Source organism: Chlorocebus sabaeus, chromosome 17 (genome assembly GCF_047675955.1).
Source record: "Chlorocebus sabaeus isolate Y175 chromosome 17, mChlSab1.0.hap1, whole genome shotgun sequence".
NCBI classification, from domain to species: Eukaryota; Metazoa; Chordata; class Mammalia; order Primates; family Cercopithecidae; genus Chlorocebus; species Chlorocebus sabaeus.
Genome location: NC_132920.1, coordinates 32050299 through 32074974, shown reverse-complemented (window position 1 = coordinate 32074974; position 24676 = coordinate 32050299). Strand labels below are relative to the sequence as shown.

Below are 24676 nucleotides of genomic sequence, written 5' to 3'. Positions count from 1 at the left end.
TGCCCCAAAAGGATCTGGAACACAAGTGTTGTCGCAGCTGTTTTAATTCAATCCCGCGCCCCTGTCCAGCAGGAAACCCCTTAGAGAAAACCCAAATCCTCATCTTGGAGTTTCTCCTTCAGCCAGGGCAGCACTTGGAAGAGGTTGACGTGAAAGTCTCGGGCGTGAGCAGGTACCTGCTTTTGCCGCTTCTGGTTTTTGCAGACATCCACTACTCCCCAGCTGATTACACCAACCTGCAGAGGCAGTGGGGTGCCATGAATCATTCATAGAATTCCTAATCCTGGAAGCATGACTGTTCCTGATTGTGTCTTAGCTGACCTAAAGGAATCAGGCTAGGGACCCAGCTCAGCCTCATTCTTGACACACACAGGCTAGACATGCAGTCCTAAAGTGAGGCAGGCTCTGCCCACCTCGAATTACTAGCCACGTGCATTGAGCTTTCCTGCTTTGGGGCCCATGCTGACCACTTGGCATCTCCCCAGATAGGAAAGGGAGGACTCACTTGAATGAAACGACTTCTCTTGTGAACTATCAAGGGGCCGCCAGAATCACCTGCAAGGAGAGGAGAAGCTGTAGGGAAAAGGACTCTTGGCCCTCGGGCATTTGGAGCACAACCAGAGAGCGTTCTCTCACCTCTACAAGTATTGGGGTCAGCATAGGGACTCACTCCTCCAGTACAAAGGAACCGAGGGGTGACCACCTCCGAGATGTCCTTGACTTTGTCATAGCCTGGGGCATATTGAGCATCTCTCTCACAGCTGCCTTTCTGTAGGGGAGGTGGGAAGCATGGAGAAAGGTAATGAACAGAGGTGGCTTAGGAAGGATTAGGGCCTAGAGTGCCTCCTTAGGATGCCCATTTCTCACCTTATCCCCATTCTTGATGTAGACCTCCTTCCGAGTCAGCTTCTTCTCCTCCTCAGACACAAACAGAGCTTTGATATCCTGTGCAGGGAGCAGCTCTTCCTCTGGACAAATAGACTGCATCACTTCAGCTGCTCCCACCACTGTCATCTCCCTATTGACTTTGTCACTCAGCAGATGTCCCCTAAGCCCTTCCTAGTGCTAGGTTCTGGGCCAGGCATCGTCTCTTCCTATTGCATCTCCCTCTCATGCCTCCCTTGTCTCGGGATCTCATCCTTATCCTCCCCCCCAGTATGTCTTACTCTGTTGCTGGCAAGTGGTAGTTGGAGGAAGCCTCAAAGCTCGAGTTGTTCCCTCGGTGCAGGGGAGACAAATGGGCCTATAAAGGACAGGGAGAAAGAACAGCAAACTAGGCCTGCTCCTCACCCCAGTCCTCCAGCCTTTCCCAGCCTTTCCTCAGGGATCTGGATGCTCTCACCTGATAGTCGGGTCATAATTCAACTTTTTCTTGAGCTTGATCAGGGCAACGTCATAGTCATAAAATTCAGGAATTCCTGCTTCTTTTTTCCCGCTAATGTTGTAGTCGGGGTGAAATAGGACTTTTTCTATCTCCAGGTCCCGCTTCTTCCCTTGAAGTAGGAGAATAGGTACCACCTCTTTGTGGGCAGCTTCTTGCCTCTGGCCCCATGTCATTCCTAACTTCAAGTCTTCCCCATCCCTGACTGGTGTGGGGTGCAAGGGATGGGGCTGCATTGCAGATGAGTGGAGTGTGGGATCTGTAGAAAGTGGGAGGTGTTGCCTGGAGGGCGTAGGTGCAGCCCGGGACCTTCAGTTGCATCCTTACCCACGCTGACCTTGATCGAGTGTTCCTTGTCGTCCACAGTAAAACAATGTGCTGCTGTCAGCACAAAGTACTCAGACACCACAGCCCCCATACAGCTCTCATGTCCCTTCGAAGGGCGCTGGGAACAGAACAGTAGAAAGGGAAAACTCAACTTTCACAAACCACCATCTCTTACGGCCATTTTGCCCTTCCCCTACTCCCATTTCACCTTGACCTCTTCCTCCCCCAAGTCCTCACTACCGGGATTCTGTGCTTACGGTGACTGAGATCTTGGCCTGCCATGGTTGCTTGTGGTAATCGGTACCCGCGCTGTGTTCCCAAACCATGCCACAGAGACTCAGAGACTGGCTTTCATCTGGCAGAGAAGGAGAATGTGCTGAAAACTCGGAACACTTCATTCCCAAACAGCAGCAGCCTTTGGGTAGGAGTCTATGGGGGGCAGAGGCCCAAAAGGAGAAAGGGAAAGGCCACAGGTATTTGTTTCCTCGTGTTGGGAGAAAACTGCTGTGATGGAGTGAAAAGGGAAAGAACTTGGGATCAAGCTCTCAGAGGCCTGGCTGTTTTCAAGCCCAGCCCTGTTGCTAGCTTGCTGCCCCTTGACCTCCTTTGGCCTTTGTTTCCACATGTGTCAAATGTAGGACAATAGAAAGATCTCTGAAGTGCCTAGAACTCTGTGATTCTAAGGTTAAGAAGCAAACAGTGCCAGGAAACAAGAATAGTGATACTGAGGTAGAGAAGGAGGAATGAAGAAGGCTTTCCAGGCAACTAGAGCTTCAGGGGTAGAGGAAGAATGAATTATTTCAGGGGAACCTGAGGAGAGTTGCATTCTTTATTCCCTTGTATCTGCCTACCAATCATTTGGAAGAAAACGTCTTCCAGGTTTTCCATATCCTTGACTTTGAACACATGTTGCTCATTGTCTTTCTTGGAAGCCAAAGCATTGATGTTCACTTGGTCCACCAAAGGTCCAACCCCAAACACATAGACATCTGAGGGAGAAAAAGGAAGGATGAGGGTCCAAGCCCTGAGGAAGTAGGGTGCTGGGTCCTAGGCAGGTTACTCACCCAGATAATCCTCCCTCGGGTTTTTGCGATCCTTGCCGATGTATAACAAGTCCCGGATCTCATCAATGACAGTAATTGGGTCCCCGCCCATGTTGTGCAATCCTGCAGAAGAGACAGGACCATGAGGGTAGGAGATAAGATAAATTGGCTAGAGGCAGTGATACACGTGGCAGGGTAAGTTGAGGAAGGGTTAGAGGTAGTTGATCACAGGGCTTTAGGAATAATTCTTTATGAAGGGTCACAGGAGAGATGAACAGCCAGTTATGAGTCACATTCAGGGCCCCAACCATGGGTATAGTGTTACAAGTGGACTTAAGGGCCACATGCTGGTCTGAGAAGGTGGGGAGGCTGGGACAGGAGAGAGGTCCCTTCTGACCATCGGTCATGAGGATGATGACATGGCGGGTGCGGTTCCAGCCTTCAGGAGGGATGTCCTCTGGCCAACTCATCATGCTGTACACTGCCTGGAGGGCCCTCTTGGTGTTAGTCCCTGACTTTAACTTGTGGTCTGTGGAGAGGGAAGAGAGCATCACCTCACCTGGTCTTCCAAGCCATCTTTTAACCCCAGAGACCAATCTGCAACTGAAATCTCACATCTTTCAACTTTTTAAGTTAATCATCATACGGACTTCCCTTTGACCACAAAGTGGCCCTTCCAGCCCTCAGCAGGTTCCCACTAACCTCCATTGCCCAATGACCCTGCTGTCCAACCTTTGACTACAAAGTGGTCCCCCTGTTGCCCTCAAGGTAGTCTCATGACCCCCTCCACACAACACTCCTGAACCTCCTGACCCCAAAGTGAACCTCCCACCATTCCCTAACCTCTGACCTTCATAATTGATTTCATTGAGCCTCTTCGTGACCCAGTCTGCATTACTGCTCTCTTGTTCAGACACTTTGACCCAAATTCTGGGGTATGTGGCATATGTCACTAGACCATATCTTGGCTTCACACCATAACTTGCCACCTGTGGGTGAGAACAAGGCGCCATGGCATTGAAAGTAGAATACTGTGATTGGGAGACTTCAGCAACGTTGCTAGGACAGGGAGGCTCTTAGGAAGAGGCTCAAGCACTGAGGTTCATGGAGGAATCACGTACAAGGGAAGGAGGACAGAATAGGACCTGGAGACTTTCCTGGGGCCCTGCGGTTCAGAGGGGCTGGAATGATCAGGGAGCTAGTCCTGGAAGATCAGCAAGATTCCATTCCCCCAAGTTCAGGGATAGGAGGACTCCACCTTCTCAATTAAGTTGACTAGACACTTTTTGGCTCCTGTGAAGTTGCCGGCCCCAATGCTGTCTGATCCATCTAGCACCAGGTAGATGTTCATGGAGCCTGAAGGGTCTATGATGATCCTCCGCTTCTGTTGTTCCCCTGGGTGCCAGGAGAGTGACTCAGGCTCCAGCATGAATGATTATCTTGTCCCTTCTGCATTTTCCCCCAGTTCCCTGCCCTGCCTCCCCTCTCTGCCTTCAAACCTGGGCTGTGCCCATCCTCGGCATCGACTCCTTCTATGGTCTCCGTCAGGGAAGACAGGAAAGCTTCAGCCACCTCTTGAGGGGTGTCGTACATGAAGGAGTCTGAGAGAGTCAGAAATGAGGTCAAATGTCTGGGAGTGTCAGGGACACAGTGACCAAAGAGACAGGGGATTGTGGGTTTCCAGGGTGGAAAAGGCTCAGAAGTGAGACAGTTCTAGAGGGAGGTTTAAAAGAAGTGAGGAAAGAGCAGGGTTGAGGTGGGGAGAGAAGACAGTAGGATGCAAGATCAGGATCTGACCTGGGGGTACAGGTCAAGGGTTACCTTGGCAGGAAGGCTCCGTCCCGCTCCAAGAGCCACCTTCCTGACACGTTCGCCGCTGGGAGCCACGCAGGGTAAGCCCCCGGCTGCAGTGGTAGGTGATGCTGTCTTCAAGGCGGGTACCGGCTGCCCACCTTCCTTGTGCCAATGGGGATGCCTGGGTTGGAGCAGTACCCCGCTGCAAAGGCATGAGACATGGAGGTAAGCGCTGAAGCCTGAGGCCCCGTGGGCAAGGTAGAGAGCAAGAGTTACAGTGTCCGGGGGCAAATGCCCACTCCTCAGGCTAGGCGCTGTCAGGGAGACAGCAATGTGGGGGGAGAGGATGCTTCTCACCTCCGTTGTCACAGATCGCTGTCTGCCCACTCCACCGGCCATTCACTTGGCAGGTGCGATTGGCAGAGCCCCGGAGAGTGTAACCGTCATAGCAGTGGAAAGAGATCTCATCACTCACATTGTAGTAGGGAGACCGGGGCCGGTATTCCCCGTTCTCGAAGTCCTGTGGTCGTGGACAGCGGATTGCTTTGAGAAGAGGGGAGAAGTAGAAGTCATCAAGAGGGAAAGGCTGCCTTAAGTGTTTCCCTCCTGGTCTCAGAGACCAGGTCACTGAGAAACAGAGCATTCCCAGTCCCGCAGAAGCTGCATCTTACCTACCCTTCAACCCATAGGGGTTTCCGCTGCTCCTCCCTCCCCATTGCTGAGTGTTCTCTTGACTTCCAGGGCTGCGTGGAATCCCAGGGTAAATGCTTACTAAAGGTTAACTCCCCCTTTTTTTTTCCTTCCTTTCCCTCTACAACCCTAAAACTGCTCCTACTCCTGGTCAGCCCACCTTGTCACCCTGCCTAGTCTCATCCTAGTCCTGACCTTGCTGCCACCTGCCCTGTTTCTCCCTTAGGCCACTGCCCACACTCATTGCCCTCAAACCTCTGCACTCTGCCTTCTTGACAGTCTTTTGATCTTGAGTCTGCAGGGTGCTCCAGGACCCCGTGGATCTGCAGGTACGTGTCTGCACAGGGTACGGGTAGAAGCCAGAAGGACACACGTACTCCAGTGCCTGGCCCTCTTGGAGAAGTCGGAAGGAGCCACCTTTGATCTCTACCCCCTCCAGAGAGCAGGATCCTTGAGGCCGGGCCGAAGACAATGGAGTGGTGGTCACACCTGAAGGGAAAGGCTGATGAAGCCTGGCCCCAAAAGGCCAAGGAGGGATGCTGGGGACAGCAGGAAGGGAAGGTTACCCTCACTTACCTCCAGATAAGAGGCCCAAGATGAAGGGCATCAGGCAGAGCTGGGGGCTGAGACTGCTCCCCATGGCGTTAGAAGGCAGGAGAGAAGCTGGGCCTGGGGCAGGATGGCGTGTCCTGGCTTGTTTTGCTTGTCTGCTTAGCTCAGTGTCCAAGCTGAAACTCCAGACCTAGACCTGGTCACATTCCCTTCCCCTGCCCCCCACCAGCTCCCAGCCTTTTATGCAATCTGTGTTCTGGCACCTGCAGCTTGCCCCGCCTGTCCTACCCACATCACTTTCCCGGAACATCCAAGCGGGAGGGCCCCGCTGAGCTGCCAGTCAAGGAAACAGAAACTGCAGAAGTCCCACCCTTTGCTGCCCAAGGTCCAGGACTCTCCCCTTCAGTACCTCCTCTCTGGCCTCAGCTCCTCCCCAACAAGCCCAGACCACCCACTTAGGGACCAGAAATAAGGATCCAGCTCACTCCCCTGTTGCTTGTGTGTTATGGTACAGAGTCCAGCCACTGTTTGTCCAGTGGGGTCTCTGACCTGCCTTCCTGTGGCTCTTGGAGTCATTCTGGCCTCCCCTTCCCCCCAGGCCAGCCCTACCTGGCCTCCAGATAGAGGCACAGACAGATGTGGAAACCACTGATTTTTATTAATTTCATAACTGGGAAATTCCATGTGAAAGTGAAATGAGCATGAGTCAAGTCAACCAGGGGAAGAATTTGGGGACAGGCCAAGGAGCGGGAGGTGGGGCAGCGAGGCAGTCCCGCTGGTAGGAGCCCTGAGGATTTCCCAGCTTGTGTGCGCTGCCCCTGGTATCCTAGAGACCCGGATGAACTCAACTAGGAGACGACATGGGTCACAGGGTCTAAGGGTGGGCATTCAGAGGTAGAAGATGGAGGGGGGGAAGATTCTGACAGGACAGCAGAGGGCTCAGTGGCCATGACTAAAGGGGTAAAAAATTCAGGACATCCCCCAGGTGCTGCCTCAGCCAGGGCTGCATGCGGAAGAGATTGATGTGAAAGTCTCGTGGCGGCGGGACCTTGCTACGAGGGGCCCTTTTGCGAGAGTTTTTGTCAGCAGAGCCAAGGCAGGGGTTGTAAAGACCCCAGCTCACCAGACCCACCTGGAGAAAAGGAGAGAACTGGCTGGGAGGCTGCCACAGCTCCAGCTGTAAGCCCCAACCTCCCTAGATCCCTCAAAGGCCTCCCTCATCCCCCCAACAAGGCTGACATCCTATAACCCCTGGGTCCTGCAAGCTTCCACCTTCTCACCTGAAAAAACCTGAATCTCCGCTCAAGGAAAACTGCTCCCCCAGATTCTCCTGCCAGCAAAGGGTGACAGGAGACAGTGTCATACAGGGCAGTGGCCTGGTGTTCTGGCATGCACGCTGGCCACAGAGACACAGGTGGCCTTCCCTTTTGGGAATCCAGGCATGGTGAGGGACTCACCCTTGCAGGGACTCTCATCCTCCTGGGTCCCACTGCATAGAAACTGGTCTGTCACCACCTCCCTGACATCTGTCAAGTTGGGGAACATGGTTTTTTCTTGGGAGACGACCTCGGCACAGCTTGTCCACTGCGGTAGGGGTGGAACCAGAGAGAAGGGAAGAATAAGCAGACCTGACTGGGTGCAATGGCTCACGCCTGTAATCCCAGCACTTTGGGAGGCTGAGGTGGGCGAATCACTTGAGGTCAGGAGTTCAAGACCATCCTGGCCAACATGGCGGAATCCTGTCTCTACTAAAAATACAAAAATTAGCTGCATGTGGTGGCAAGCACCTATAATCCCAGCTACTTGGGAGGCTGAGGTAGGAGAATCACTTGAATCTGGGAGGCAGAAGTCACAGTGTGCCAAGATCGTGCCACTGCACTCCAGTGTGGGAGACAGAGCAAGATTCCATCTCAACAACATCAAAAGAATAAGCAGACTCAGGGACACCTAGCAGGTTTGTGAGACTTGGGAGGAGGGGTGACCCACGTCAGAGAGAGAAAGCAGCCAGAGCTGGAGAAGGAAGAGAGAGATTCTGCGAGCTGTCACGGGGATCCCAGCATCCCCAACCTGAGACCCTCACCTCCACTCCCATCTTAAGGTTAATGTTCAGTTTGCTCCCATTCAAGGCGACAAAATGAGCAGGAACACTCTGTTTGTTCAGCAGTTCATTCTCTATAGTCAAGAGAAGAGGATATTGGTGCTGGTCCTTTTACCCAGAATCCAGATTCCTGGCTTGGGGACTGAAGCCTAGTCCTTGTTATCACCCCTAAACCCCGGCCCCAGCTCTCAAGCACCATAAGTCCCAGCACTCACCATGGTCCCTACAGGTGCTGCCTTGAGGTCTCCGCAGAGCCAGATTGGCCTCCATGGTGCAGGGAAGGCAGATGGGCCTGGGGAGAAGAGCAAGAGTCACACCAGCCTGTCCCCAGTATCTCTTCCAGGGCTCTCCAGAGCACTCTCCCCTGGAGGGCACCCTCCCATCCCAGACTCCAGGCACCTGGCATGGGTGGACATCTTTACTTTCTGGGCCAGCTTCAGCAGGGCGATGTCATCACCATAGAACTCCAGGATTCCCTGGTTCTTTTTGGCAAAGACATCAAACCCTGGGGAAATCACCGCCTTCTCAATAAGGAATTCTTTGCCCCACTGGGATTTGGGGTCTCCTGGAAATGATATGCCAGATTAGGCTAGACCAGGGATCCTGCAGGGGCCAGAGGCTGGGTCAGGTGGTGGGATCTGTGGCTTCAGGATCGGGAGCCTGGTGCATCCCCTGCCTTACCCACATTGACCCTCCATAGGGAGTGGTCCTTGCCATCGCGGAAGCAGTGAGCCGCTGTCAGGACCCATTGGTCGGAGATGAGGGCTCCCCGGCAGGTCTCTTGGCTCTTGGGCTACAGGGGGAACAGGTGATCTTCAGGGATTGCAGTATCTCTGGCCCATGGCCACTTTCACCTCTGGAATCCAAGCCCCGCCCCTCCTTCCTGGTACCTTAATAGTGACATGCCAGGGTGTCCTCTCTTGGTCAGAGGCGTTTGCTGACATGTTCCCCACCCCGCAGATGGTGTCTGTGAGCTTGGAGACATCTGTGGGTGTGAGGATCAGATGGGGAAGGAAGCAAATGAAGGGCACTGTGTCTAGCTTCCCAACATGGGCTTCTGATGGGCTCCTCACCATCCTCCCCACACCAGGGAGGGCAACGCTCACTTACCCAGCATATGTTCAAAGACCTGGTGCAGAGCCTTTGTGTCCTGCAGAATGAAGGCATGCCTCTCGCCATCCTTCTTGGACCCCAGCTCATTCAGTTCTCTCCAGTCCACATCCAGCTTGCCCACCCCGATGGCATAGATATCTGTTGGGGAAGAAGGAAATCACCAGACTCCTGCGGCTTTGGGGCTACCCCATGAGACAGGAGGCTGTCATCTGAAACTCACTGTGTCCAACCAAGACCTACATAAGCTGGACCCCTGCGTCCTCCCCACTGCTACCTGTCTGCCCTCATTTCCTGCCACTCCCTGCCCTTCACTCTCCTGTAGCACACAGCCTCTTTGAAGTTTATCAAATCCTTAGGCATAGTCACACCTCAGGCCCTTGGCCCCAGCTATGCCTCTGCCTAGTTCACTCCTCCCCCAGACTTCCACATAGCTCACTTTCGTACCTTTTTAAGTCTTGGCTCAAATGTCACCTTCTCAGTGAGGCCTTCCCTGGTCTTCCTGTCTAAAACTGCAATGCCCCAGACACTTTCATCCCCACTTTGGGAGGTAAGGTGGGAGGATCCCTTGAAGCCAGAAGTTTGAGACCAGCCTGGGCAACATGACAAGACCTCTTAGCTTGTGTCACCTACCACCTGCTGGGTTCTATGGTTTTCTTATCCTGTTTATTGCCTATAATGGTAGAATTGTGTCCCCCAGAAAGGTGTGTTCAAACCCTAACCCTTAGTATCTGTGACCTTATTTGGAAAAAGGGTATTTGCAGATGTAATCAAGTTAAGATTGAGTCATACTGGATTAGGGTGAGCTCTAGTCCAATGACTGGGGTCCTTATAAGAAGAGGTAAGCCAGGCCAGGCGCAGTGGCTCACGCCTGTAATCCCAGCACTTTAGGAGGCTGAGGTGGGCGGATCATGAGGTCAGGAGATCGAGACCATCCTGGATAACTGGGTGAAACCCTGTCTCCACTAAAAATAATAATAATAAAAATAAGAAGAAGTAAGCCGGGGCCAGGCGTGGTGGCTCACACCTGCAATCACCAGGAGGTGGTGGTTGCTGTGAGCCGAGATCAATCGTGCCATTGCACTTCAGCCTGGGCAACAAGAGCGAAACTTCATTTCAAAAAAAGAAGAAGAAGAAGTGAGCCAGGCGCGGTGGCTCACGCCTGTAATCCCAGCACTTTGGGAGGCTGAGGCAGGCAGATCACGAGGTCAGGAGTTCGAGACCAGCCTGATGAACATAGTGAAATCCCGTCTCTACTAAAAATACAAAGATTAGCTGGGCATGCTGGCACATGCCTGTAATCCCAGCTACTCAGGAGGCTGAGGCAGGAGAATCGCTTGAACCTGGGAGGCAGAGGTTGCAGTGAGCCGAGATTGCACCACTGCACTCCAGGCTGGGCAACAGAGCAAGACACCATCTCAAAAAAAAAAAAAAAAAAAAAAGTGAATTGGCTGGCCATGGTGGTGACTCATACCTGTAATCCCAGCAGCTTTTGAGGCTAAGGCAGGCAGATCGCTTTGAGGCCAGGAGTTCAAGACCAGTCTAGCCAACATGGCGAGACCATGTCTCTACTAAAAATACAAAAATTAGCTGGGCATGGTGGCACATGCCTGTAATCCCAGCTTCTCGGGAGACTGAGGCATAAGAATCTCTTGAACCCAGGAGGCAGAGGTTACACTGAGCTGGGATCTCGCCACTGCACTGTGGCCTGGGCTCCTGGGTGACAGAGCGAGACTCTGTCTCAAACAAATGAACAAAACAAGAAGAAGAAGGGAATTTGGACACAAAGACACAGGCAGTGAGTCTCCTATCTATATAAGAGAACAGCATGTAGCGACACAGAGGTGCACACAGAAAAGAAGGCGAGTTGAAGACAGAGGCAGAGAACGGGTTTATGCTGCCGCAAGCCAAGGCACGGTTGGAGCCAATGGCAGCCAGAAAAGACAGGAAAGAATTCTTCCCAAGAGCCTTCCAAGGAAGCACGGCCCTGTAACACCTCGATTTCAGACTTCTAACCTCCAGAACTATAAGAAAAAGAAATTCTGTGTTCTAAGCCACCCAGGTTTGTAGTACTTTGGTAAGTATTTTTAAATGACTGAATGAATAGAAAGAACTCAGAACATAACATGGAAACAAAACCTCAGATGTGGTCTTCCTCTGTAAAAGGTAGCATCTGGGAGAAGGGCCTAAAGCCAAGTCCTCCCACTGGAGGCCCTGGACCCACGCAGCAGGCTGTGCCTGTTCTCTGACTGCGGTGCCAGTCAGAGCTGCCCTCAGGCAGATCAGAGTCTGCTCCTCTCTCAGCCTTTGCAACCCTTGTGGCGCATTTTTGCTCTCAGAGAGCCCTGCGTTGTGTGTAAAAGCAAGGTGCTTAGGTAGACCAAGGGATCTTCATCCAGGAGGCAATCTGGCAATGGCCCAGAGAGAAACAGTTACAGTTGGAGCTAGACAATGATCATGCCTTGTGCGTTTTCTTTGACTATTTTCATTTGGTTTCCTACTTATTTTCAATAAAATGTTTTTGTAGCATTTGGCCCAATGACCTAACCTTGGCCAGTGATGCTAAGGAGGAAGGGAGTGGGCTTTAAATTTTGTCTTCCTTGGGCCGGAGTTTTAAAGAGGAATCAGCTTACCCCCAGGGCCAGGTGAGCTGGGAGGGAGCAGTGTGAATGGAAAGGAGGGGAGCTAAGGGGAAGATGAAATGTTGGGGCTCAAAACCGGTTGCCCTCCCTGTCTGAGCATCTCTCTCTGAAATTACTTTCTGATCAAAGGTCAGTGCAATTTGTGTTTAGTCTGAACCTGAAGAATTGTTCCTTTAGAGGCTGCAACTGCCAAAGCCTTAGTTAGCCAGCTGTGCTGCTGAAAGAGAAACCACCAGGGACATTCCCTAGAGGGAATCGAGGTCTCTTCTTCCTGGAAAGTTTCCTGAAACATGAGATACTGACGATGATGATGATGATGATGATGACGACGACAGTCGTAGTCATGGCTAACATATGCTGGGCATTTTTCTGTGCCAGGCAGGCAGTGTTTCTCTGAGCATCTTCCCCTGTCAGCTTATGAGCTGGGTCCTAGTACTATTGCCCTTTCGCAGATGAAGAAACTGCCCATGGCCACAGCCCACTGAAGATGAAACCAAGATTCTCTGTCTAAAGCTATTGATTAAAAATAATAAAGGCCGGGCGCGGTGGCTCACACCTGTAATCCCAGCACTTTGGGAGGCCGAAGCGGGCGGATCACGAGGTCAGGAGATCCAGACCCTCCTGGCTGACACGGTGAAACCCCGTCTCTACTAAAAAATACAAAAAACTAGCCAGGCGAGGTGACAGGCGCCTGTAGTCCCAGCTACTCGGGAGGCTGAGGCAGGAGAATGGCATGAACCCGGGAGGCAGAGCTTGCAGTGAGCTGAGATCCGGCCACTGCACTCCAGCCTGGGCCACAGAGCGAGACTCCGTCTCCAAAAAAAAAAAAAAAAAAATTAGCCGGGCATGGTGGCAGGCGCCTGTAGTCCCAGCTACTCTGGAGGGTGAAGCAGGAGAATGGCGTGAACCCGGGAGGCAGAGCTTGCAGTGAGCCGAGATTGCGCCACTGCACTCCAGCCTGGGCCACAGAGCGAGACTCCGTCTCAAAAAAAATAAATAAATAAAAATAATAATAATTTAAAAATTAAAAATTGGCTGGGCACAGTGGCTCACGCCTGTCTATAATCCCAGCATCTTGGGAGGCCAAGGCAGGCAGATCACTTGAGGCCAGGGGTTTGAGACCAGAGTGGCCAATATGGTGAAACTCCGCCTCTACTAAAAATATAAAAATGAGCCGGGCATGGTGGCACACACCTGTAATCCCAGCTACTCTGGAGGCTGAGGCAGTAGAATCGCTTGAAGCCAGGAGGTGGAGGTTGCAGTGAGTTGAGATCCAGTCACTGCACTCTAGCCTGGGCAACACAGCAAGATTCTGTCTCAAAACAAAAAATTAAAAATTAATTTTAAACAATTTGTAAAGATGGGCTGAGCATAGTGGCTCATACCTGTAATCCTAGCACTTTGGGAGGCTGAGTTGAGAGGATCGCTTGAGCCCAGGAGTTTGAGGTTGCAGTGAGCTATGATTGCACCACTGCACTCCATGGGTGGACATCTTTACTTTCTGGACCAGCTTCTGGGCCAGCATGGGTGGACATCTTTCCAGGAATATACCCTGAGTGACAGTGAGACACTGTCTAAAAAAAAAAAAAAAAAGAAGAAGAAGAAGATAAGGTTGAGACCATGGGCAGTAGTTTGACTCCAGACTCTTCAACATGATACTCAGTTGCCTTTGTACAGAACGATGCAGAAATAAAACCATGTGGCTCTGGACGAGAGCTAAGATGCTGGGATCCCTGGCTGAAGATATCGTGACCTCTGCAGGAGCAGCACAAATGTGGTGGCAGTGGCAGGGGCTCACCCAGATAGTCATTCCTCTTCTGGTTGATATTCAGGATCTCTCTGATTTGGTCAACAGCTGTTTTAGGAGAGCCACCCATATTGGACTTTCCTAGAACAAAGAGAATAAAGACTTCTTCTAGGTAATATCAGGATTTCCCAGGGCCCTGGAAGAGTAGGAAAACATTTAGCCTGGGAACCTCAACACTTACACTGCCTATAAGAGCTTCAAAGTATAGTTTCAGACTGGGCATGGTGACTCACACCTGTAATCCTAGCACTTTGGGAGACCGAAACAGGTGGATTGCCTGAGCTCAGGAGTTCGAGAGCAGCCTGGGCAACATGGCAACACCCTGTCTCTACTAAAACTGCAAAAAATTAGCGAGGTGTGGCCGGGCACGGTGACTCATGAGTGTAATCCCATCACTTTGGGAGGCCAAGGCAGGCGGTCACCTGAGGTCGGGAGTTTGAGACCAGCTTGACCAACATGGAGAAACCGTGCTTATACTAAAAATACAAAATTAGCCGGGTGTGGTGGCACATGCCCGTAACCCCAGCTACTCCAGACACTGAGGCAGGAGAATCGTTTGAACCCAGGAGGCGGAGGTTGCAGTGAGCCAAGATCATGCCATTGCACTCCAGCCTGGGCAACAAGAGTGAAACTCTGTCTCAAAAAAAAAAAAAAATTAGCCAGGCGTGTGACAAACACCTGTAGTCCCAGCTACTCTGGAGGCTGAGGCACGATAATTGCTTGAGCCCGGGAGGCAGAGGTTGCAGTGAGCCAAGATCACACCACTGTAGTCCAGCCTGGGTAACAGAGTGAAACCCCGTCTCAAAAAAAAAAAGTATATATATATATATAGTTTTACTGAAATTTTCTACATTCCAGGCACTGGACCAGGTGCTTCCTATACTTTATCTCATTTAATTCTCATGAAACCCCAGGAAGAGTCGGTATCCTCATCTTATAAACTAAGTCCTGGAGGAACTGTGTAATTTGGATAATATCAAGAGGCAAATGACAAGGCCAGATCCACTACAGACTGCTCCTTGCATCTGTGCCCCTCGACATTCCTGCTCGAGAGCCACGTTTCCTCACCTATCTCCAAGTTACCTCCCAGAGGGTAACAAGAGCTAACACAAAGCACTTTCACACAGGCAACTTAAATAGCTTTCCATAAAAACTGTGTAAGGAAAGGAGGACAGCTATCATGATCATCGTTGCTGTCGTTGTGGTTACAGTCATCATCATCAACACTGATTCTATTTTTTAAATTTTATTTTATTTTATTTTGAGACAATGGAGGGTCTCGGTCTGTTGTCCAGGCTGGAGTGCAGTGGCATGATCTTGGCTCACTGCAACCTCTGCCTCCCGGGTTCAAGCGATTCTCCTGCCTCAGCCTCCCAAGTAACTGGGATTACAGGCATGTGCCACCACACCCAGCTAATGGTTTTGTATTGTTAGTACAGACGGGGTTCCACCATGTTGACCCCTCTGATCTCAAACTCCTGACCTTAAGTGATCCACCCACTTTGGCCTCCCAAAGTGCTGACCACACCTGGCCCTATTTTATAAATAAGAAACTGGGCCAGGTTTGGTGGCTCATACCTGTAATCTCAGCACTTTGGGAGGCTAAGGCAGGAGAATTGCTTGAAGCCAGGAGTTTGAGACCAGCTGGGCAACAGAGCAAGGCCCCATTTCTAAAAACAAAAAACCAGGGCCCAAAGTGTCAGGCAGAGGGAGAATCACAACTCAGGGCTTCTGACCCCATATTGTTGCCCCTTCCACTATTCCAGACACACTCAGAGACCATGATACCCACCATCTGTCAGAAGGATGATGGCATGTCGGATTTCCTGCCAGGCCATCGTTTTCATGCCAAGGAGTTGCATTTGATTGTTCATCATGAGATAGACACTGTTTAGGGCTGCATAGGTGTTAGTCCCAGTTCCATTTTCATGATCTGGAATATGCCAAAAGGAAGGACTCTCTTAGAAACTTCCCACCTACCACCAAGGGATAGGGGATCACTCTATTCCCCCAATTATTGGAAATGCAATTTTTTTTCTTTTTTTTTTTTGAGACAGAGTCTCACTCTGCCACCCAGGCTGGAGTGTAGTGGCGTGATCTTGGCTCACTGCAACCTCCGCCTCCCCAGTTCAAGCGATTCTCGTGCCTCAGCCTCCCAAGCAGCTGGGATTATAGGCACTGACCACCATACCCAGTTAATTGTTTGTAATTTTAGTAGAGATGGGGTTTCACTATGTTGGCCAAGCTGGTTTCCTGACCTCAAGTGATCTGCCCATCTCAGCCTCCCAAAGTGCTGGGATTACGGGCATGAGCCACCACACCCGGCCTGGAAATGCAATTTATCAATTGCTTTGATAAACTCAGACATTTGCCATTCAGATAGAGTTTTGGCATCTTTGCTTGTTCAAACATTAAAAGCCTTTCCACCTTAGAGATGTTCATTGCATAGGGCCGGGCAAGGTGGCTCACACCTGTAATCTCAGCACTTTGGAAGGCTGAGGCGGGCGGATCACGAAGTCAGGATCACGAGACCAGCCTGACCAACACAGTGAAACCCCGTCTCTACTAAAAATACAAAAAATTAGCCAGGCGTGGTGGCAGGTGCCTGAAATCTCAGCTGCTTGGGAGGCTGAGGCAGGAGAATCACTTGAACCCGGGAGGCGGAGGTTGCAGTGAGCCGAGATCGTGCCACTGCACTCAAGCCTGGGTGACAGTGCGAGACTCCATCTCAAAAAAAAAAAAGAAATGTTCATTGCATAACCCCAATTCAAGACCACACTAAAGTCCCAAGATTCAAAGATGAGATTTCCAAAACCTTGAGAGGCTTCAGCCATTTGCTAAGTGCCAACAGGCAGCTTTACATGGCGTATGGGTGGCTAATGACATGGGGAGATGGCAATGTGCAGCCATGCAAACCAGACAGTGTGGTTTTGGCAACTGGAAGGAACTGAAGACCTGCACAGTGTCTTTGGACCTGCAGCACCTTAGAATGAGCTATGAGCTGGGGACAGCTGGGTTCCCCCATCATAACCCTGGACGTTGAAACTACCCCAGACTTGTGGGACTCAGGTGCCACCAAGAGGCCTCACTCTCTAACTCATCCAGAATTTGTTTGCAGGCCCTGAGAGGGTCCATCTTCTCCTCTCCCATCGCCATCATGTGATGACACCTGTACCTTTGTATTTGGCATTTTCCAGGCTGCTGATCACCTCAGTTATATCCCGGGAGTTGACGTTCAGGACAGACATGAGGACTTTGGGCTCTGAGGCAAAGGTGATAATGGCAACACTCACATTGATCTCAAAGCTGAAGATCTGTGTGGGGCAAGTGAGAGGCAGTGTAAAGGGCCCTGAAGTCAAAGGGGAGATGGTAAGAGAGCAAGCAAAGAGCTCTGGAGGAAGCAGAGAAACTAGAGTGAGACCGACAGAGGCTAGGACCAGTGGAGACACTAGGAAATGGCTGTTAGGAAGAAGCTATGGGCCAGGCGCGGTAGCTCATGCCTGAATCCCAACACTTTAGGCAGGTGGATCATCTGAGGTCAGGGGTTCGAGACCAGCCTGACCAACATGGCAAAACCCCATCTCTACTAAAAATACAAAAATTAGCCTGGTATGGTGGCAGGCACCTATAGTCCCAGCTACTCAGGAGGCTGAGGCAGGAGAATCACTTGAACTCAGAGGCAGAGGTTGCAGTGAGCCAAGATCACGCCACTGTACTCCAACCTGGATGACAGAGAAAAACTATCTCAGGAAAAAAAAAAAAAAAGTAACCTCTGTTGAGTATCTTTCTCTTTGACAGACTCTCTCCTCATTTAATCTTCACTCAACCCTGTGAGGGGGCATGATGGCCCTTATTTTATGGATAAGGAAATTGAAGCATGGTGCCTCGTCCCCCTCCCCCCATCACATCATGAGGAGGAGGTGGAAGTGGGATCTGAACCTGTCACATGACTCTCAGTCACTGCTCGAACTTGTGTGTGTTGCTGCCTCACAGTGCAACAAGTTACTTAATTTTGAGTCCCGAGAGAGCACAGAAACTGCCCTCTTTAAAATGTAGGTGGGAGGCCGGGCGCGGTGGCTCAAGCCTGTAATCCCAGCACTTTGGGAGGCCGAGGCGGGTGGATCACGAGGTCAGGAGATCGAGACCATCCTGGCTAACACAGTGAAACCCCGTCTCTACTAAAAATACAAAAAACTAGCCGGGCGAGGTGGCGGGCGCCTGTAGTCCCAGCTACTCCGGAGGCTGAGGCAGGAGAATGGCGTAAAACCCGGGAGGCGGAGCTTGCAGTGAGCCGAGATCGCGCCACTGCACTCCAGCCTGGGTGACACAGCGAGACTCTGTCTCAAAAAAAAAAAAAAAAAAAAAAAAAAAATGTAGGTGGGAGGGAAAACTATTTATAATATTACATGAAGTATTGTGAAAAGCATAGTTACAAAACAAAGTTCTGGTGAGGAACTTAAACCAGTGGCTTCCAAACTTCTATCACACATATTTTATTTTATTTTTTTTGAGACAGAGTTTTGCTCTAGTTGCCCAGGCTGGAGTGCAATGGCACAATTTCAGTTCACTGCAACTCCACCTCCCAGATCCAAGCGATTCTCCTGCCTCAGCCTCCCAAGTAGCTGGGTTACAGGCGTGCACCATCACATGTGGCTAATTTTGTATTTTTAGTATAGACAGGGTTTCACCATGTTGGTCAGGCTGATCTCAAACTCCTGACCTCAAGTGATCCACCCACCTCGGCCTCCCAAAGTGTTGGGATTACAGTCACTAGCCACCACACCTGGTCTATCACACACATTTTAAAGCCTGCACAAAATGTTGAAGTTGTTTTTTGTTTTGTTTTGTTTTGTTTTGTTTTTTGAGACAGAGTCTCGCTCTGTCGCCCAGGCTGGAGTGCAGTGGCCGGATCTCAGCTCACTGCAAGCTCCGCCTCCCGGCTTCACACCATTCTCCTGCCTCAGCCTCCCGAGTAGCTGGGACTACAGGCGCCCACCACCTCACCCGGCTAGTTTTTTGTATTTTTTAGTAGAGACGGGGTTTCACTGGGTTAGCCAGGATGGTCTCGATCTCCTGACCTCGTGATCTGCCCGTCTCGGCCTCCCAAAGTGCTGGGATTACAGGCTTGAGCCACCGCGCCCAGCCATAATGTTGAAGTTTTAAGAGGAAATTATTAAATGTTAAATTATTAATCTGATTTAAATTATTCCACAGGGGACCAGTATTTTTTCCTTCACTCCTGTGTGTTATCTCGCTACCTTTCTGTGGAGACCACTGTTCTAGGTGATGAATTCCTGGAAAGCAAGACCTCAGGCTTTCCATCTTTGCTGTTCCCCAGCCCCCAGCACAGGGTCCTAACAGTGCTTGTGGAATAAAAATTATGGTTGTATAAATTGAATTCATGATTCCTACATGGCATGAGTAGAATCTGAGAAGATTTCTAGGAGGAGGTGGGCCGTGAGTGGGGCTCTGAGGAGGGGAAGGAGACAGAGAGAGAGAGTGAGCGCAGGAAGGCTCTGCTGCAGGCAGGCTCCTGATTCCTGACCCGGTCCACCATGAGGGAGGCGCTCTCCTTGAAGATGAGAAAGTCATTTTCCGACACACTCTGCGAAGAGTCCAGGAGCAGGTAGAGGTTCAGGTGTCCAGAGCGCTGGATTTGGATTTTACGGCCCAGGCTTTCTGGAGAAATGTGGAAGGGGAGGATTGAGATCCCCGCCTCCTTCCTGCACTCTTGCCAAGCAGGTCCAGCTTCTCTGCCTCCCTCCCTTCCAGTGGCTGAGCCCACCAAGGCTCCTGGCCTCCAGGAAGCTCGCACCCTCCCTTGCTCCAACCCAGATCCAGCACCCTGCTCAACCAGAAACCCCATCTCAAACACTCACCCTTTGTCCTCTGGGTGGGATTGGTGGCCCCAAGCATGTGGGAGAAGGAGGTGCCCAGGGCAGGGGCCACGTCCTCGGGGAAGTCATAAGAGTAGGGCTCTGTGGGGGGAGCCACACAGGGGTCAGCTGGGGCAGCGGCCGGGTGTGCTGGGGAGTCTCAGGAGGGTAGGGCAGCTACTCACGGCGGCAGATGGGCTCTGTTCCACTCCAGACCCCGTTGCCCTGGCACTCCCGCTCCGCAGACCCCGTGAGCACAAGATTCGAGGAGCAGCGATAGCGGACCTTGTCCCCATGACCAAAGCGGGAGCCTGTCCGCACCGCGCCCAGCGAAATGCCTGGGTTGGGGCAGTGGCCAGCTGCGAGTGAACAAAGGAAGGCAGAGGTGAGCAGCCCCTCCCATCAGGCTCTGCCTCCTCAGCCACCTCAGTTGCCGGCAGAAGCTTCCCAGTTCCAACCCAGGGATGCACCCGTGTCTGTCCCAGAGCCCCCAGAGACCCAGGGAAGACGTCAGCTGATGGTCCCTCCACTCTGTCAGAGAACATTTGTATTTCATAAACCATAGTGAGGCGTCCCTACACACACATCAAAACGGCTAACACTGAAACGACCCGTAATTCCAAGTGTTGGAGAGGATGCAGAGCGACTGGAACTCTGTTACCTTGCTGGCATGTACGTGGGTGAAACTTTCTCAGCCTCTACTACAACTAAACATATGCCAGCCTCTGATGTGACAATTCTACATTTAGATCATTTACTCAAGATAAGCAAGTGCATACATGTACCAAAATCACATGCAAGAATGTTCCTAGAGCTTTACTTCTAATGGCCCCAAACTGAAAATAACCCAAATGTCCACCAAGAGGGGAATGGATAAATTGTAATATATCCATATAATGGAATACTACACAGCAATAAAAAAGAACAAAGTACTGATACACACAACAGCATGGATAAATCTCACAGGCAGAATGTAGAACAAGGGATACCAGAAGTAACAGACCACATCCTGCATGATTCCATTTACAGGAAATGTAAGCACAAAGTAACTAGTCCATGGAGACAGAGGTCGAAAGAGCCATTACCTTGTGGGAGGGGAAAAGAGGCAACCTCATTCTCTGTCTTGGGTGATGATTAGATGAGTGGGTGCTTGTGTAACAAATCGTTGGGCCTAATATTTAAGATTTGTACATTTTACAATAAGTAAATTATGCCTCAATTTTAAAATAAGTTAGAATCACGTCTGAATAAATGGCCATTTGGCAAAGACCCAAGGGCATGAGTGGGGAGCCATGGTCTGGACCACTAGATGAAGGTGGTCCTGCCATCTTGTGGACTCCGTGTCTTCTGTATGATGTGCTGAGAACCATGATCCAAGAAGCTCCCAAACCCACAGGCAAATGCGGCTCCAGGAAATCCTAGGAGCCCTACTTCTGCCAAGCAGAGCCCCTCACCATTCACAGCAGCAGCAATAACCATGATAAAAGTGCTTATGGGCCAGGCACGGTGGCTCATGCCTGTAATTCCAGCACTTTGGGAGGCTGAGGTGGGAGGATCACCTGAGGTCGGGAGTTCAAGACTAGCCTGACCAACATGGAGAAACCTCATCTCTACTAAAAATACAAAATTAGCTGGGCGTGGTGACGCATGCCTGCAGTCCCAGCTACTCAAGAGGCTGAGGCAGGAGAATTGCTTGAACCCAGAGACAGAGTTTGCAGTGAGCTGAGATTGTGCCATTGCACTCCAGTCTGAGCAATAAGAGCAAAACTCTGTCTAAAAGAAAAAAATGATTATGGCCAGGTGTGGTGGCACATGCCTGCATTCCCAGCTACTCAGGAGGCTGAGGTAGGAAGATCACTTGAGCTCAAGAGTTTGAAGCCAGCCTGGGCAACACAGCAAGATCCCGTCTCTTTTTTTTTTTTTTTTCTTTTTTTGAGACAAAGTCTCACTCTATTGCCCAGGCTGGAGTGCAGTGGTGCGATCTCTGCTCACTGTAAGCTCCGCCTCCCAGGTTCATGCCATTCTCCTGCCTCAGCCTCCTGAGAAGCTGGGAGTACAGGCGCCCACCACCACGCCCGGCCAATTTTTTTGTATTTTTAGTAGAGACAGGGTTTCACCGTGTCAGCCAGGATGACCCCGATCTCCCGACCTCGTGATCCGCCCCTCGGCCTCCCAAAGTGCTGGGATTACAGGCGTGAGCCACCGCGCCCGGCCAAGATCCTGTCTCTTAAAGAAATAAAATATATCCATATAAAGCCGGGTGCCATGGCTCACGCCTGTAATCCCAACACTTTGGGAGGCCAAGGTGGGCGGAATCCCCTGAGGTCAAGAGTTTGAGACCAGAGTGGCCAACATGGAGAAACCCAGTCTCTACTAAAAATACACAATTACTGAGGCGTGGTGACACATGCCTATAATCCCAGCTACTTGGGAGGCTGAGGCGGGAGAATCACTTGAACCTGGGAGGCAGATGTTGCAGTGAGCTGAGATTGCACCACTGCACTCCAGCCTGAGCAACAAGAGCGAGACTCCATCTCAAAAAAAATGGAAAAAAAAAAAAAAAGTGTACATGGCGTGTATCAGATTCCAGGGCTGTTTCTCTTGGTTTTGTTTGTTTGCTTGTTTGTTTGTTTGTTTTGAGACAGAGTCTCACTCTGTTACCCAGGCTGGAGTGCAGTGGCACGATCTAGGCTCACTGCAACCTCCACCTCCCAAGTTCAAGTGACTCTCCTGCCTCAGCCTCCCGAGTAGCTGGGATTAACCACACCCAGCTAATTTTTTGTATTTTTAGTATAGACGTGGTTTCACCATGTTGACCAGGCTGGTCTCAAACTCCTGACCTCGGGTGATCCACTCACCTCAGCCTCCCAAAGTGCTGGGATTACAGACATACAGACATGAGGCTCCGCACCCAGCACTTTTTTTTTTTTTTTTTTTTTTTTTGGAGACAGAGTCTTACTCTGCCACCCAGGCTGGAGTGCAATGATGTGATCTCGGCTCACTGCAACCTCCACCTCCTGGTTCAAACGATTCTCCTGCCTCAGCCTCCTGAGTAGCTAGCACTACAGGTGTGCGCCACCACACCTGGCTAATTTTTGTATTTTTAGTAGAGACGGGGTTTCACCATGTTGGCCAGGTTGGTCTCGAACTCCTGACCTTGTGATCCACCCACCTTGGCCTCCCAAAGTGCTGGGATTACAGGCGTGAGCCACCGCACTCCAGGGGCTGTTGTATATGCTTACTAATGTTAACTCATTTAATCCAGATGGCAACCCCATGAGGTCAGCACTCACTATCCTCGTTTTACAGATGGGAAAACTGAGGCTTAGAAAAGTTAAATAACCTTCTCAAAGTCTGTCAAAGTCAGAGCAGGGCTTGGAACCCAAACCTGGCTTTAAAGGCAAGGCATTAAAGCACAGTACTTGACTCTCTCCCAGCATATCTTTCCTACAATAATTTGTGGGGCCTGAATATGAAGTGTTGCTTTGAGGCATTCAGAAAAGCCGGGCAGAGTGTGTGGAGGCTTTATGCTACATCTGAAGCTTAGCACCAGCTGCCTGGGGCCTGGCCCTTGCAGACTTGTGATGTGTGACCTGTAGACCTCAATTTACCAAAATCCAGGAATATTATTATGGCACACTGAACAACAGACCCCTATCCCCACAGAGGCTTCCTGGATGCACATTGGGCCCCAGGGTTCCCCAGGAGACCCCAGCCCCCGTGTAGCCCATCAGCCAGAGCACTCACCCCCATTATCACACACAGCTGTTTCTCCATCCCACATGCCGTTGGGGCGACATTGACGCACAGGCGAGCCCCGCAGTATGAAGCCATCCTCACACTCGAAGCTCACATTGCCACCCACGGGGTAGGACCCCAGCCGTGGGGTATAAATGCCATTCTCAAAGGAGACAGGGGCTGGACAGCGCACAGCTGGAGAGAGAGGAAGTGGGTGGGGAAAATAGGGCTGGATGGATGACACCTGGGCTGGGGATTAAGCAGGTGATTTTATACCGGAATGCATGGGAATGGCCAACTGGCTGTCAAAACACTGATATATTAGGTTGCAACATGTGAAATTACTGTTTTTGGCAACTCATTGAATATTGCCAATTTCACAGAGTCTAAGTGAATTGATTGATAAATAACCACTTCCCTCAGCCCCCTGAGGGCCATGGCCTCCCCAGACACTCCCCTTGGGATCCTCAGATGTCTAGAGGACTCCAGGACCATTCAGCCTCCATTCAGAATGGTCACTACTAGACAGTCAGTTGTACATAAAAAGTCATCCCTCGCTTTAGCACCCCACAGTCTCCATCAAAACCTGTTCCCAATTCCTTGCTACTAGCAATTGACATTTTCTGGATATTTTGAAAAGCCCTCTGCAAAAGCAACTTTGCCATCTAGTCAGGTTAAGTCCCACCCTGAGCAACTCCGAAACAAAAGTTCTGGGGTGGCCCCTGGTGTAGCACCCTGAGCAAAGCCCACAGGGAGCCTCACGTTTGCAGACCGCCTTAGTCAGAGACCGGGTGGCTCTTGGGGTCTGCCACTGTCCACTGCTCTTGCACAGCCGTGATGCTGGGGATGGGTACAGGCCCTGGGGACAGGAGTAGATGAGAAGGCTCCCAGGGGCCCAGCCATGGCTGAGGGTGAAGGTGCCACCAGAGATATTCACGTTCTGAGGGCATGAGGTAGCTGAGTCTGCCGGACCTGGAGGCATGGGAACAAGGAGACAGCAATGGAGAAAGAAGGAAGACACAGATGAGAAAAGGAAAGCAAAAGAGACTGTTTCACACGTGGGAACTCAAGCTGGGAGCACCAGCCTCACACACAGGACCCTGAGGTTCCCCCTTCCCTGCCTCCTACCTGGGTACAGGAACAGCAGGCAAAAAAGAACCATCAGTGGGTCCATGGTGTCCTCCCTAGGAAGAGCGAGAGGCAGAGAGCCGCGGGAGGGAAAAGGTCATCTGACTTCCCGAAAACCAGAGCTGGCTCAGCAGCTGCTTCATTGCTGCCAGAGAAGAAAACCCAGGGAGTGGCAAGGGGGATGGTCTTCTGTTAGGGAAATAATAAGCAGGGATTGGGGACTGAGCTGAAGGGTGGAACCTTTGCCCTGTCTCCCTGATGCTAATATATCTATAGAGTCAATAGATCTCCCCCACAGGCTTTGTGTACTGCCCCCGTGCTCCACCCACCCATGTGTGCACATGTGCACCAGACACGCATGCTCACAAACACGCAGGAAAACACATATTTGCGTTTGTGTGTGCACACATGCACCTTGCTCTTGTGTGAATAGTCTAAAGCACACAATCCCACAAACCATCCAAAATATTGCAAAATAATTTATTTAAGT

The 24676-nt window shown here is 51.0% G+C and overlaps 2 protein-coding genes across 2 annotated transcripts; both read right to left on the bottom strand.

Moving 5' to 3' along the window:
• Nucleotides 1-26: 26 nt before the first annotated feature.
• Nucleotides 27-6045, bottom strand: CFB (complement factor B). The gene is given in 19 exon segments (NM_001329959.1): nt 27-236; nt 506-555; nt 637-769; nt 868-968; nt 1167-1243; nt 1343-1493; nt 1709-1826; nt 1966-2063; nt 2560-2697; nt 2773-2874; nt 3149-3280; nt 3602-3740; nt 4010-4146; nt 4251-4352; nt 4573-4686; nt 4688-4747; nt 4903-5088; nt 5491-5724; nt 5812-6045. Coding segments are annotated over 19 exon segments (2292 nt in total). The 5' UTR covers nt 5876-6045; the 3' UTR covers nt 27-80.
• Nucleotides 6046-6426: 381 nt separating this feature from the next.
• C2 (complement C2) lies at nt 6427-24455 on the bottom strand. The gene is made up of 18 exons (XM_007973062.3): nt 24187-24455; nt 23821-24030; nt 23068-23253; nt 19506-19679; nt 19324-19422; nt 18990-19123; nt 16620-16758; nt 15237-15377; nt 13436-13525; nt 8996-9136; nt 8776-8870; nt 8567-8678; nt 8285-8450; nt 8101-8177; nt 7868-7959; nt 7245-7371; nt 7068-7117; nt 6427-6919 (listed from the first exon to the last, which is right to left on the bottom strand). The coding sequence occupies exons 1-18, from the start codon at nt 24230-24232 to the stop codon at nt 6740-6742; spliced, it is 2259 nt and encodes a 752-aa protein (XP_007971253.3). The 5' UTR covers nt 24233-24455; the 3' UTR covers nt 6427-6739.
• Between the last annotated feature and the right edge of the window lie 221 nt (nt 24456-24676).